The sequence below is a fragment of the Geotrypetes seraphini genome, chromosome 11 (assembly GCF_902459505.1).
Source record: "Geotrypetes seraphini chromosome 11, aGeoSer1.1, whole genome shotgun sequence".
Lineage (NCBI taxonomy): Eukaryota > Metazoa > Chordata > Amphibia > Gymnophiona > Dermophiidae > Geotrypetes > Geotrypetes seraphini.
The window spans coordinates 55320940-55334277 of NC_047094.1; the positions used below are offsets into that span (position 1 = coordinate 55320940).

The 13338-nt window shown below is 43.9% G+C and overlaps 1 protein-coding gene and 1 pseudogene across 13 annotated transcripts in view; one reads left to right on the forward strand and one right to left on the reverse strand.

Annotated features, from left to right (window-relative positions):
* Positions 1-403: 403 nt before the first annotated feature.
* CAPN15 (calpain 15) overlaps positions 404-13338 on the reverse strand; it is a 274954-nt gene continuing 262019 nt past the window's right edge. For 12 of the 13 annotated variants that reach the window (XM_033963916.1, XM_033963911.1, XM_033963908.1 and 9 more), the window contains 3 exons: positions 8188-8354; positions 7144-7322; positions 404-2075 (listed from right to left, as the gene is read on the reverse strand). In XM_033963916.1, coding sequence (XP_033819807.1) covers positions 1898-2075; positions 7144-7322; positions 8188-8354 — 524 coding nt within the window. In that variant the 3' untranslated portion in view covers positions 404-1897. The remainder of the gene's footprint in view (positions 2076-7143; positions 7323-8187; positions 8355-13338) is intronic. The other variant, XM_033963914.1, reaches the window with a different exon arrangement.
* On the forward strand, positions 5244-5395 carry LOC117345895 (annotated as a pseudogene).

Genomic DNA, 13338 nt, shown 5'->3' on the forward strand with positions numbered 1-13338 from the left:
AAGATTTTTTGGGTGAACACAAAGCACTTGTGCACAGCTGACCTATACTGAGATTCCCCCTTTATCCACAAAGAACTAGTCCCCCAACATCTGAGTAGTAGATCCTCACAGAATCTGACCCTACTGTGCCGGAAACACATTTTTGTAACTGACCATCAGTAAATTTACCGAGTTTGTAATTCTAGTGCAGAGATCCATGGACTCTTCAGACCTATATGATCTCAAAAGCCCATGTGCTTCACAAACTCTTGGATAAGTCTTACTAGTTCAATAAAAAGTATTGCAACTCTTTTAAGAAGCCAAACTACAGTATATTTTGGCCCCCAATTTTTTGTTGCACCCGGAGATTAAAGGAACTGTAGAATTAAAAAAAAAAAAAAAAAAAAGCAAAACCAAAAACATTGCACCCTCCCTCTCAAATGCCCATCCTCTAAAAGAGGTGATAACATTGTGGCTTGTTGTAATGACTAAGGCAGATTACTAGCCTCTGATAGTAAACACAGTCTGACTTTGCAGCAAGCTTCAGCTCCTTATTTAGTGACACTTTGATATTTAATCATTATACAGTAATATCCTGCAGTAAAACAATGTTACTGACAGAAGATTGCAGAACTGAGAAGTGAATGAGGCATGGATATTATAAGTATTAAAAATATTACAAAATGTTCTTTTATAAGACAGAACGTCCAGACATGTTATCAAAGGGCTAGCTAACCAGTGTTGGAGAGGCTGTGATATCATCTGTAGCCAAGTAATTTTTGTAAGTTGAGATTATGGGAAATGCTGTTCAAAAGAACAACAGCCTGAGGAGAAGGAAAAACACTTTAGTTCTGACCCTTTCTCCTTATGCTGATGATCAGTAGGATGGATACACAGCTCTCAACTTACCCACTCTCAAGAGGGATGCTTTAGGCTAGGCCTGTCTACCTGTCATCCCAGTGCATTCTAGTATAAAACTACAAGGTTCTGAAAAATGCTCTGAGATTTTCTTTCCCCTGAATGATAGTTCTAGACATTGCCTTTTCCCCAGTACTATTGCATAAAAAGCATATATTTAAAAATAAAAATGCAATATCCCACCCTAGGGCCTAAAAATAGATGCCATGTACCAATGACATCATTTTGTCTACATATGTAAAGCACAAATGCAGTAAATCCATGAGGTCATCAGTGTGCTCCCAGAGAACAAGCATATCATTCAGTTTCAGAGGAAAGGACTACAAAGCCCAGAATGCACTAGGACAGGAGTAAAAAACGAGCTGGCCTAACGCTTCCCTCATGAAACTGATAATGCTGAGTGTGCTAAAAGCTTATGCAGACATTCCTTACACAGAAATATAGCTGTTAAGAGAATACCGGAGGTATAATTCTTGAAGACCAGGATATCATAGGCCAAGGCCCAACTCACATCCAACAAGGATTCATCTTTCATGTGTTACTGGGAATTAGGTATGAGGATGTGGCTCTGCAGCAGATGGGGAAAGGGTGGACCTTCCTCTTACGCCCCTTTCAAGCAGTGTCGGCCCGTAATCCCATTGGACCGACTGATGTCCTGAGAATCTTGACAAAATTCAAGCTTTGTTAGTTATCTGTGTCCATTGTGTCCTCTTCTGATCCTCCAGATAAAGTGCATGAGTCCATAAGAAAGGAGCAGGTGGGTGAACAAGAGGAGGCAGGATAGAGTAAAGGAAAAAACAATGTTGGAGAGGGAGAAGGAAAAAATGACAACTTCCCTTAATATTATGCAAATGGAACTTGGCATGAAGATTTCCTTCAGCTTCATCTGTCATCATATAGCTAAGGTTGAACTGACACCACTGAGAGTTGCAACCTCAGCAAGGGCAAAAGGGTAGAGGAAGAAAGAAAAGGTGAGGGGAGAGGATGGGGAATCTGTCTGTCATAAGGCCCGAGGACTGTGGAGCCCTGCCACCTCAGAAGTCAGTGGAGGATTATGGGTCCCTTTCGTAGACATCCAGTCATTGAGAAAAGCTTGACTGGCCTTCCGGTGAGCCAGGCGATGGGTTATGGAGAAGCCTGCATTCCCCTCCAGCTGTGATAGGATCACCAGTACCTGCCTGACACAGAAAGACAAGGGAAAGTCAACAAAAGCACTTTCACTTTTCAGTCTCTTTTTCTTCTTCTCTTGGTTTGTGTATATTTGTTTGTGTCATTTAAATACTTCCTTCTCCTTGCTAGAACCATTTTTCTGTTTCACCTTGATTTCTTCTCCTTATCTATTAGTTCCTCAATTGTAATTCCTCTCTGACTACCTCTTTTTTTCACTTATTTCTTCTTTGCTAGTTAAATTTTTAAATTACATTGTAAACCGATTAGGTATTTTTGATTAATTGGCATATCAATAAAATTAAACTAGACTCAAAGCAGTGCCCAAATGGAACGCTAAAACCATATGCTTAAGAAAGTAAGACTTGTCATACAAAGTCAGACCAAAGGTCCATCGAAGCCCAGAATCCTGTTTCCAACAGTGGCCAGTCCAGGTTACAGGTATTTGGCAGATACCAAAAGGAACACAGATTCCAAGCTGCTTATACACAGGGATATGCAGTGGATCTCTCCAGGTCTAGCTTAAACCCAGAATTACATTAAGTGCTTTTACCACATTTTCTGGCAATTAATTTTAGTGTTTAATTATGTGTTGAGAGAAAAATATTTCTCCTATTTTTTAGATGTACCACTTAGTTACCTTATGGCCTGTCCTCTTAGTATTTGTACTTTTTGAAAGCATAAACGAATAATTCATAGTTACATATTCAGTTCCACTACTTTATCTTCCCTCGGTCTAGTCTTCTCTATTTCTTAAGTTTTTCCTCATAATTATTTTGGCTGCCTGCCTCTGTACCTTTATTAATTCTGTTCAGTCTTTTTTGAGATGTCTCTGCAGCAAGAGCTTCCCCACAGCAGTGCCCAACCAGAATCTTAGCAATGAGACCTCCTCACAGTATTACCCAATTAAAGTTAAATGCTATCCTAATACTGTGAAATTCCTCATAAATGTGCTTAGCCAGAGCCCCAGCAGCGAGATATCCCTCAATGGGCCTCTGTTGATGACAAAATTGCAATTAAAAAACTCAAGTTGCTAGCCTAGGTATTGTTGATTTGCAGTTGACAATACAGGCTCAGGTGTCTAAGTTGGTTCAAATGTGTTTTACTCAACTGAAAGTCTTGAGTAAATTGAAGCATTTGCTGCTGGAGTATGATTTTTAGATTGTGACTCAAAGCCAAAAGGCTGAGAAGCGATTAAATACATATATGTTATTCAACCCATATACGTATTTTCTCAACAATAAAGTTTGCCCAGAAGATACCATCTCTGGTTGGTTCAAGGTTGGACTATTGTAATAGTCTTTACCTATTTATCTCAAGCTTGGGTCCACGTGCTAGATTGTTCAAAATCCTGCAGTACGTATGAATTTTGGACTGGGCCATTTTGATTGTTATTAATTTGATGAAGGTTCTTCATTGGCTCCCAGGTGTCTACAGAGTGTGTTTTAAATTATTGCTGTTGGTTTTGAAAACTTTACATAAATCTATTCCTGCTTATTTTTCTCAGCTTTTGCAACCTTCACAACTTGTTCTGCTCTCATTGAGTCAATTGTATCATTCTGTTTCTGCTAATGCAGTGCTGTCTTATGTAGGACCTGTTATATGAAAAGCATTGCCATTGAGATTGCATCTGTCAAAGGATCTTGGAACTTTTAAGAAACAGCTGAAGGCATTTCTATTTGGCCAATGATATTTTGGAGTTGGCCGAATAAAGTAGACAATGCTATGTTACTTGCTGCATATTTTGAGGAAATTGTATAAATGAGCATTTATTAATGTAATTTGATTTAGATGTATTTTGTCTTATCGAGTGTTTTAATGTATTAGCCTATTTAATAGGAGGGTTATATATGATAAAATAAACAACTACCGTATTTGCCGGCGTATAGGACGACTGGGCGTATAAGACGACCCCCCAACTTTTAGTTAAAAAATAGAGTTTTGTGTTATACTCGCCGTATAAGACGACCCCTTCTTCCTTCTCCACCCCTTTGTATTCCCCCATGTGCTTTCAGCGTTCTTCTCCCTCCTCTGTCTTCAAGTGCTTTCAGAGTCCTTCCCCCCCCCCCTTCTCTACCGCCCCGGGTGCAGCACAGCCAGCCAGGTCCCCTTACTTTTGTGGCACTTCCCCGACCGACCGACAACAGCCCGGGTCCGACAAACTTCCCTGCCCTTAACCGCGAATCTAAATTACCTTCTTACAGCTGCTGTAAGAAGGTAATTTAGATTCGCGGCTACAGGGCAGGGAGGATTGTCGGACCCGGGCTGTTATCGGTCGGTCGGGGAAGTGCCACAAAAGTAAGGGGACCTGGCCGGCTGTGCTGCAACCGGGGCGGGGCGGCCGCCCCTCTCTCTTGGTACTCTCTCTCTCCTTACCTGCCATGCCTGCAGCAGAGCCGAACGGAAGTCTTCCCGACGTCAGCGCTGACGTCGGAGGGAGGGAGGGCTTTGTTTAAGCCCTCCCTCCCCTCCGACGTCAGCGCTGACGTCGGGAAGACTTCCGTTCGGCTCTGTGCTGCAAGCAGAGAAGGTAGGGAGAAGAAGAGCCGCGCAACTGAGTACATCCAGCCCCGCAAGTAAGGGCATGTAAACTGTACCCGGCGTATAAGACGACCCCCGACTTTGGGGAGGATTTTAAGGTACTAAAAAGTCGTCTTATACGCCGGCAAATACGGTACTATTTTCCTTAGCCTCATGAAATTCTGTGTCACCAGTGAAGATCTGAAATCTAGTCTAAGGCCTGTGCCACTGCCTGTGGTTTAGTGACCTCTTCCCCTTCATGTAATCTTGTGTTGCTGTATGGCAGTGGCATAGCCACAGGTGGGCAGGGGCCTACCCATTTTGAGCTCAGGCCTATCCAGCAGCAGTGCTGGGGGGAATCCCTAAGTCCCACCAGCTGAAGACCTCCTCTGAAGGCACCCAGGACTCTCTGCTGTCAAACTTGGCAGTCAGTAGCAGCATTATTGAAATACTAACACCAGCACCCCTTGTGTGCTCAGGTTTTGTACATTTGAGTATGCTTGAAAACTGAGCAAATGCAGGGTGCTGGCATTGGTGGCTCAGGAATGCTCCAAAATCCAAAAGGGGAAGAAAGGAAAACCAACCAAAGATGGTATCTTCTGGGCAAACTTTATTGTTGAGAAAATACGTATATGGGTTGAATAACATATATGTATTTAATCGCTTCTCAGCCTTTTGGCTAAGATCAAGTGTAACATATACGTATTTTCTCAAAAATAAAGTTTGCCCAGGAGATACAGCCTTGGTTGGTTTTCCTTTTCTTCAAACTTTTGGATTTTGGTGCTTTATCTTCTTGGAAGCTTGGTTTCCTTTTTTTTGTTGGTTCAGGAATACTGCCAATGTCTACCAAGCTTGGCAGCAGGGAGTTCTGGTTGCCTTCAGAAGAAGTCTTCATCCTTGGGGATTCCCCATCCTTCAGCCTTGGGGATTCCCCATCAACTCTAGTATTTATATTTTAAGATGGGAGGGAAGGGTTGGGGCAGTGAGTGCATTTTGTGGCCACTCATTTTCCCATAGAACCACCCAAATCTTTCCATCTAGCTATGCTACTGCTGCTAACTTGGTATCGGAGGCACACCTACCATATATACTCCCCCCTCCCCCAAAAAAAGATTGACTCAAATATAAACTGTGAGTTTATATTCAAATGCCCTGCCAGACTCTGCACCCAGCCCCCTCCCTCATTCCCTCCCCTGCCTGGCTCTGAACCTAGTCCCCCTCCCTCCCTGGTACCCACCCGCCTCCCTCTCTGGCTCCCTCCCCTCCAGGCTATGCACCCATCCCCCCTCCCTGCCCTGCACCCAGCCCCTTCTCTCCTTGCCTCCCTCCTCTGCCCTGCCAGGCTTTGCACCAAGCTCTCCTCCTTCCCTCCCCGGCTCCGCACCCTGTCCCCCTCCCCTGATGCTTGGCAGGCGTCTCCCTGAGCCTGCCATACGCCCTGGTGGTCCAGCAGTGGGCTGGGACAGAAGGGATCTCTCCCGCCTCCTGTCCCAGCCAACTCCGACACATCTCACCTCCCTCCTGCCTCCCAGACTTTTAAAAAACCTATCTTTAAAGCCCTGGTGATCCAGTGGTGAACTGAGGCAGAAGTGATCTTCCTATGCTCCTGCCACATGCAAAGCTCCTATCTGAATGGTTGCCACAGTTCTTGTGGCAATCTTGTGAGACCGCAGAAATTCACAAGGTTGCTGCGAGAACTCGCTCTGCAAAAGGCAAGTGTGTAGGAAGACTGCTCCTGCTCTGGTTCACCACTGGACCACCAGGGCTTACGGCAGGCCCAGGGGAGGCCTTCAACAGGTCTGGGAAGGGGGCAGGTGGGCGCTTCCCCAAATGTAAACCGAGACCCCCATTTTTGGGCCTTTTTGGGCCCAAAAATCTCAGTTTATATTTGAGTATATATGGTAATTGATCTGATTTTCAGGATGTCCTTAATTTTTATTTCTTTGTATTGCAATGGCTGCTGTTTTCATCGGGCTCTGATAAAATAGTTACAATTTAAAAACAATGAAGCAAGGACAAAAACTGCAACACTTGCTATGAACAAAAACTTGCCAACAATTGCTGGCTGACATCACAATCATTTACAACTTCTGAAATTATCAGGACAAGGTCAGATTAATTTGACAAGACAAAATGTTTTCAATACTATTAGCTGCTTTCAAAACATCTAAATGTGACCCCAATGCACAGACCAGCAAAAGTGCACAGGTGAGATTTTAATGCGTCTGCAAACTACATACAGCGATTCTGAAAAGAAGGGGACCTGTTAGGACAATGATACATCGATAAAGAAGTCAAACGGTGTAATAAGAGCAAATACAAGATTGGTACAACACTGCAAGCATCTTAACTGTTATTCTTCATGCAACAGGGAGCCAATGTAATCCAAGTATTTGCACACACTAGAGAGCCCATGAATACAAATCTCTCAAGCACATTCATATCTGGACATCTTGAGAAGCAGATTGGTTATGTCTGCCTCCAGTTCCAGCTGAAATCACAAGCCTAACTTCTAGCACTCTTTCTGCTCTCGCCTAACCCTGTGCTCAGTGTTCTCACCTATGCAGAGGTGGCACACTATCCTGTGTCTTTAGACTGCCTCGCGTTGATACCACGTTGAAACTGTCTGTGCAATCACACTGGACATGCAGAAAGGATTTTGGATGTCTGTTTTCTACCACCACAATCAGTCCTGCCCAGCCGTGGGTCAGGTAATAGCAGGTCATCCCCTCGCGACCCTAGAAAGCCAAAGAACACAATGATATCAATATGCAAAGATGCATGGTTAATGACTGGTGATAGGCATCTCATATTTCCCAGTCTTTGAAACTCATGGATCCCTGGTCTTATTAATAGCCTGTGAACATAGAACCATTACATATATAAATCCCTGCTATCTAGAAGTTTACAAATTATTATTTTTTTTTAATTTTTAACCTGGCTTACTCAAGACACTGAAGAAATTGGAAATGAAACCTATAGCTCTCTAGTGATAGTCTTCTAAAGGAAATCTTTCTCATATTGTGGGAGCTGATGTCAGGGAAAATATTTTAGCCTTTGACAGTGTTCCATACAGACTAAAACAGTCTGGTTATTGCCCTGTGATTTTTAGCAGAAAAATGAAAGGATGGTGCCAGTAAATGCCAGTCTCATGGAGATATGAAGTCATATCCCTAGCTTCTCAACCAGAGACCAACTATAGTTTAGGTCAGGGGTGTCCAACCTTTTGGCTTCCCTGGGCCGCATTGGCTGAAAAAAATGTTTCTGGGGGCCGCAAAAACGTGCAAACGCTGCAGCAAGACAGAAGAGGGAGCCAGCAAGACGGTAAACACCCGGGGGCAGCAGAGGAAAACACTGCATCGCCCTTGGGGCCGCACAAAATACTTCACGGGGCCGCAGGTTGGACACCCCTGGTTTAGGTCTTATATCAACAATATTAGACCAAATATGACAACAAGATGGCCCTTACATTTTCCAGTATATGTAATTTCCTGAGGGAACCCAGCCCTAGCTGTTTTATGTTGTAAGATGGATAAAGAATGCAGTAGGCTCTCACAGATGAAGATACAGGGATTCTCCTGAATCTTTTGTGGACCCCCTCACCTCATGCCGTTCTCCCTTGTCCTCTGTCAGGAGTATGATGGCGTCAGCTAGCGTCATAGGCTGTGCTTCAAACTGCTCCACCATGACCTGCCTTGAGCTGTAGATGGCCAAGATGTAACCAGAGAAATCTGTGCTTGAGCGGACACTGCTACTGGTGGGACTGGAAACTGAAAAGAGAATCAAAAAATGATAAACAGTGTGACAATTTCAACAGGAAAAGCATAGGCAAACCTCAAAACCTAATACTTTGCCTTTCAAATCATTTTTTAATTAGCATCATATCCCTGGCAATGATCTATCACAGAGGCTCAGCAAGGCCTCTGTCACCAAGGCTAGATATTAATACTTTAAACTGCAATGTTTTCTAGTTTACTAAAGAGAGAAATTAAAACCACAGATTAGCAGAGACGCATGTTTACATTAACCAAAGCCACTAATAATTATATAATTTGGATTTATACAGGGCCTTTAATTGAATCATGATCCCAACATTGAGCATGGTAATTGGACACAAGCGTACTCTTTAAGCAGCAGTTGCCAATTAAGCTGCTAGCTTTCGCTCTAGATGGGTAAAAAGTACATGGAAAATGACACATGACGCAATTGTGGGGCTTGACCAGTGACGACTTTATAGTACAAACAACCTATTTTGAAAACAAGGTGCGCTTCCACAGGGAGCCAATGTAACTCGCGGTACAATGGAGTAAAATGACCTTATTGTCTTTGGTTGTATATAAGTTTAATTGCAATACTCTGAATAATAAGCAGTCTTAGGATGATCTTTTTGAATCCCGCAAGGTAGACTATATTACAGTAGTCAAACTGGCTCAGCACTAGAGACTGAACCAAAGTTCTAAATGCAGGGGCATCAAAGTAGGATCTAAGCGAACACACACATTATTTCTGTTCTGATATAGAAGTTTCCTAGTGGCAACTAAACTATTGTAGAAAATGTCCGTCAATGTTGTTCCTAAGCAATTACAGGCATAGAGAGATAAAGTAGTTTAGCAAAGTCACAGAGTCAGTGGCAGCAGGGAGAGATTCAAATTCACATCTCAGGATCTCTCCTGACTTGTATAGTTCAAGGCTCTAATTATTACAGCCCAGTGGCATTCAATTCAAAGATTTGTCACTAGGCACAAAGACGGCATTAAGGAAGAAACTGCAGTCAGTGTGGTGGCACAATGAAGCTCCATTAATAAAACTGAAGGTTGATACTTCTATATACAAGCTCATAGCTGAGCTCTGAGAAGGCACAAGCAAAATCTACTCCATGACTCCAGTGAGCACAGCATCAATCTACTGCTGCTGTCAAACTGGAGCCTGCTGCAGTGGGCTTGTCAGATATGGCAACTGGGGATCAGACACAATGGAGGGCTGGTGTGGTGCTAATGGAGCTTCCTGTAGTCCCTTGCTAAGACAGATGATCACATGACTGATTCTAAACAGCAGCGCACCCTAGTGTTCATTATCATGATTCAAGAAAGCGGGTGGAAAAAAAAAAAAAGAGTAGACATTCAAAAATCAGAAATTGGTTCACGTGAACACCTCACTTTGTGTCACACACAAAAATGACATTTTATAAATATATTAAATAGCACCAATCCCAGTACAGATCTCTGCAGTACTTCACTATTCACTCTCGTGTTTGGGACACTCAGTAACACTGCCCTCCTCCATTGTCCATTGTCCCTGTGGGGTGGGACAATGCAGGAGCAGTGCAGCAGAAGTTGCTGAAAAATGCAAGGGGATTGTGCAAAGAATCTAGCAATTGCAAGCTGGCTTTAGATTTATACAAACTTAAGAGTCAATATATAAAACAGGAAGTCAGAGGGAAAAGGAAACCCTTAAGTTTTATGTAGGGTTGCCAGATTTTCCAATTCCAGTACTGAACCCCCTACACAATCTTGCTAATATACCTAAATCCTGACCTTTTGACTCAGTACTAAGTCCTACATACTGCTTTGCCAAAGCACTTCAACCCTGACCTTAGCAGAATGCAGACTGTGTGAAGGGAATAGAAGGAATCGCTATTAGAAAGAACACAGAAAGAAATTTAGAATTCACTAATCACTCTAATTAGTTTACAACGATGTGTTCAAAGAACATGGAGGAGGAGGGAAGCACTAGGGCTGGTGTTCCAATATGCTGGGGCAGAGAGCACAAATATAGGAAGGGGTCCCGAAAGGCTGTGTCTCCTTCAGTTTCAGATAGGCTTGAGGCTCTCTATATCCTGAGGGCCCATGGTGATTGCCCAGTTTGCATCCTTGCTCTGAGAAGGGGAGAAAGGGGCTAGGAGGGAGCCCAGAAGTGCTGAAAAACTGGAAGCATGGAGAGAAACTCATGAAAACTAGACACTTTCTATCTCAAAACAGAATGTATTTTAATTTATTGCTGTAAGCCTAAACTTCCCTTCACACCTACCAGCCTAATCAGAGACAATAGGATAGTCTATAGACACATATGAAGATAAAAACATTGGTCCAGTAAAGAAATTCTAGTTGTATGTTAAATCTTGATATACATATACACTTTAGAGAGCTGCACGGGAGCAGGGGCAATGGAAATCCTGCAGGGATCCCCTCCAGGTCCTCAGGGATCCCACAGAAATGGAAATTATTAGGTCAGGGCTCCCACGGGTGTACTACTTTCCTCTGGGTCCTGCCGCACTCGCTCTTTTCAGGTCACAGTCAGTGTTCCTTCCTACATGCAGCTGGCGGCTAACCCAGAAGTCTTCCCTCTGACGTGTTTTGCATCAGAGGGAAGCCCTCCTTCTGACGTAAAATGCGTCAGCGGGAAGGCTTCCTAATTACCGCCGGCTGTGTGTAGGAAGGAATGCTGCCGATGCCCCTGAAGAGAGTGAGTGTGGCTGGACCCGGAGGAAAGTAGTACATGCGAGGGAATCATGTAGGAAGGGAGAGAAAAAGATGCTGCATGGTCTGGGGGTGTAAGGAAGCACAGGTGTTGGAATGGGGTGGGAGGTGTTACAGGGGCCTTGGCCCCCTCCCAAAAATTGGTGGTTGGAGGTCAGAAGAGTCAGTTATGGCTCTCCCAACTCTCCTTCCAGCAGGATCCTCTTGGCATGACCCAATTCCCCCCACTATCTCCTTCCTGGCTGCTGTAATTTTAAATCTTCGGGCAGCCGGCAGCTGCAACGAGGTGAGCCTGCTGCCATCGAACTGCCCCATAATCCTTCATTCTGAAGCATGTTGTCTATGTGGAAACAGGAAGTCGCTTTGGGGCAGGCTGATGGCAACAGGCTCACCTCGTTGCCGCTGCTGGCTGCCCTAAGATTTAAAATTACATTGGCTGGGGAGGAGGTAGGTGAGGGAATCAGGAGCTGAAGAGTGAGGTCATGCTACAGGATCCCGCTGGAGGGAATCGAAAGAACATATGCTGCAAGGGCTGGGGGTTGGGAAGGTCAAATACTGCATGGGGTGTGGGTTGGGAAGGCAGGTAGAACAGATGCTGCATGGGCTGGGAGGGGGTTGAGAAAGACAGATGCTGTACGGGTGGGGGAGGGAAGAGAAAGGGAGAATTGTTGAACATGACAGTGGTGGAGAGGAGGGAGAAATACTGAATGTTGTGATAGAGAGGGAAGGGTGGGATAGATAGAAGGGATGCAAGAGGGAGGAATGTTGAACATGGTGGTGGAGGGAAAGGAGGAAGAGATGCAGAATGATGCTGGAGAAGGAGAAATGTTGGGCATGGGGCTTGTGGGAAGGGATAAAAGATTCTGTACAGGAGCCAGGGAATGAGAAAGGAAGAAATGTTGCACTTCGCAGTAAAGGAGGTGGGAGAAATGCGCCCTGGATCCACCCCTAATGTTGCACATGCAGGTGGAGGAGAGAGAGGAAGTAAGGTAAAAAACAGAAAAGCTGAAGAATGAGAAACTGAAACTGACTTGATGGAAAAATAAATCTGCAGACAACAAAGGTAAAAACAAAGAATTTATTAACTGAAATATGTTAGCTTTGGGAAATGTATATAGCAGATGTCTTTGTATTCTATTTAACAGAAAAGGAAATGCATTTCTGTTTTTATTTCTCCAGTGATGACCCTTACTGTAGCTGGTGGGGATCCCCAAGCACAGCCAGCTGAGGACCTCCTCCATAGATGGCCCGAACTCCCTTCTATCAAGCATAGCAGTCGCTGGCAGCATCCTTGAGCCATATGGCCTAGGGATGCTGCAGCTGCCTGCCAAGCTTGATAAAAGGGATTTTTGGCCACCTTCAGAGGAAGTCTTCAGTGGACATAGCTTGAGGGTCTTCATCAGCTGGAGTATTTATATTTTATATCAGTGGTGTACCTAGCATATGTTGCACCCGGGGCCCATTGTTTTTTGACCCCCCCCATTTGTATGAAAAACATGATTTTTAGTAACAATTCAAATGTCACACAAGAGTATACCTAGGAAAAGGCAGCATCTTACATACTGCAGTGAGCAGTAAATACACCCATTGTAAAACTAAACAAGCCAGACTAGTACAGATCAATCCGGCAGTCAATCCTAACAGAAAACCATGTCTTTTGAACACACAAAACATAGAAGATACCTTTGCCTAGTATGGAATATGTAATCACAAACTAACCCCTCCCCCTTTTACAAAATTATAGTGTGGATTTTAGCCATGGTGGTAGAATTCTGAGCATCAGAGCTGCTACCATCAAGGCTGGCGCTAAAAAATGCTCCATAGTTTTGTAAAAGGGGGGGATAAGATAGAAATACATAGACAAAGGTTAAATTGAACCAGCAAGAAGCTGGACTCTGCATACAATGCAACACCACAGAAACAGTGACACATGTATCCTAAAGCAATAAATAAATAGAAAATTTTTGTTCTACCTTTGTCTTCTCTGGTTTCTTCTTTCCTCATCTTCTTGTTACTTTCTTCCTTCCATCCACTGTCTGCCGTCTCTCTGCCCCTATATGGCATCTTCTCTCCTTCTATGCCCCTTCCAGAAACTGTATGCCTCTCCCTTCCATCTCTCCTTAAACCCCCATTGATCTGGCATCTCTCTCCTCTCCTTCCCTCTCCCCCATCTCTCCTCTGCAATCCTTTTCCCTTTTTTCCCTCATTTTCCTTTTCAGTTTATTTTCTGCATCCGTCTAGATTACTTTCTTACTACCCTCTCATCAATTTCCTTTTT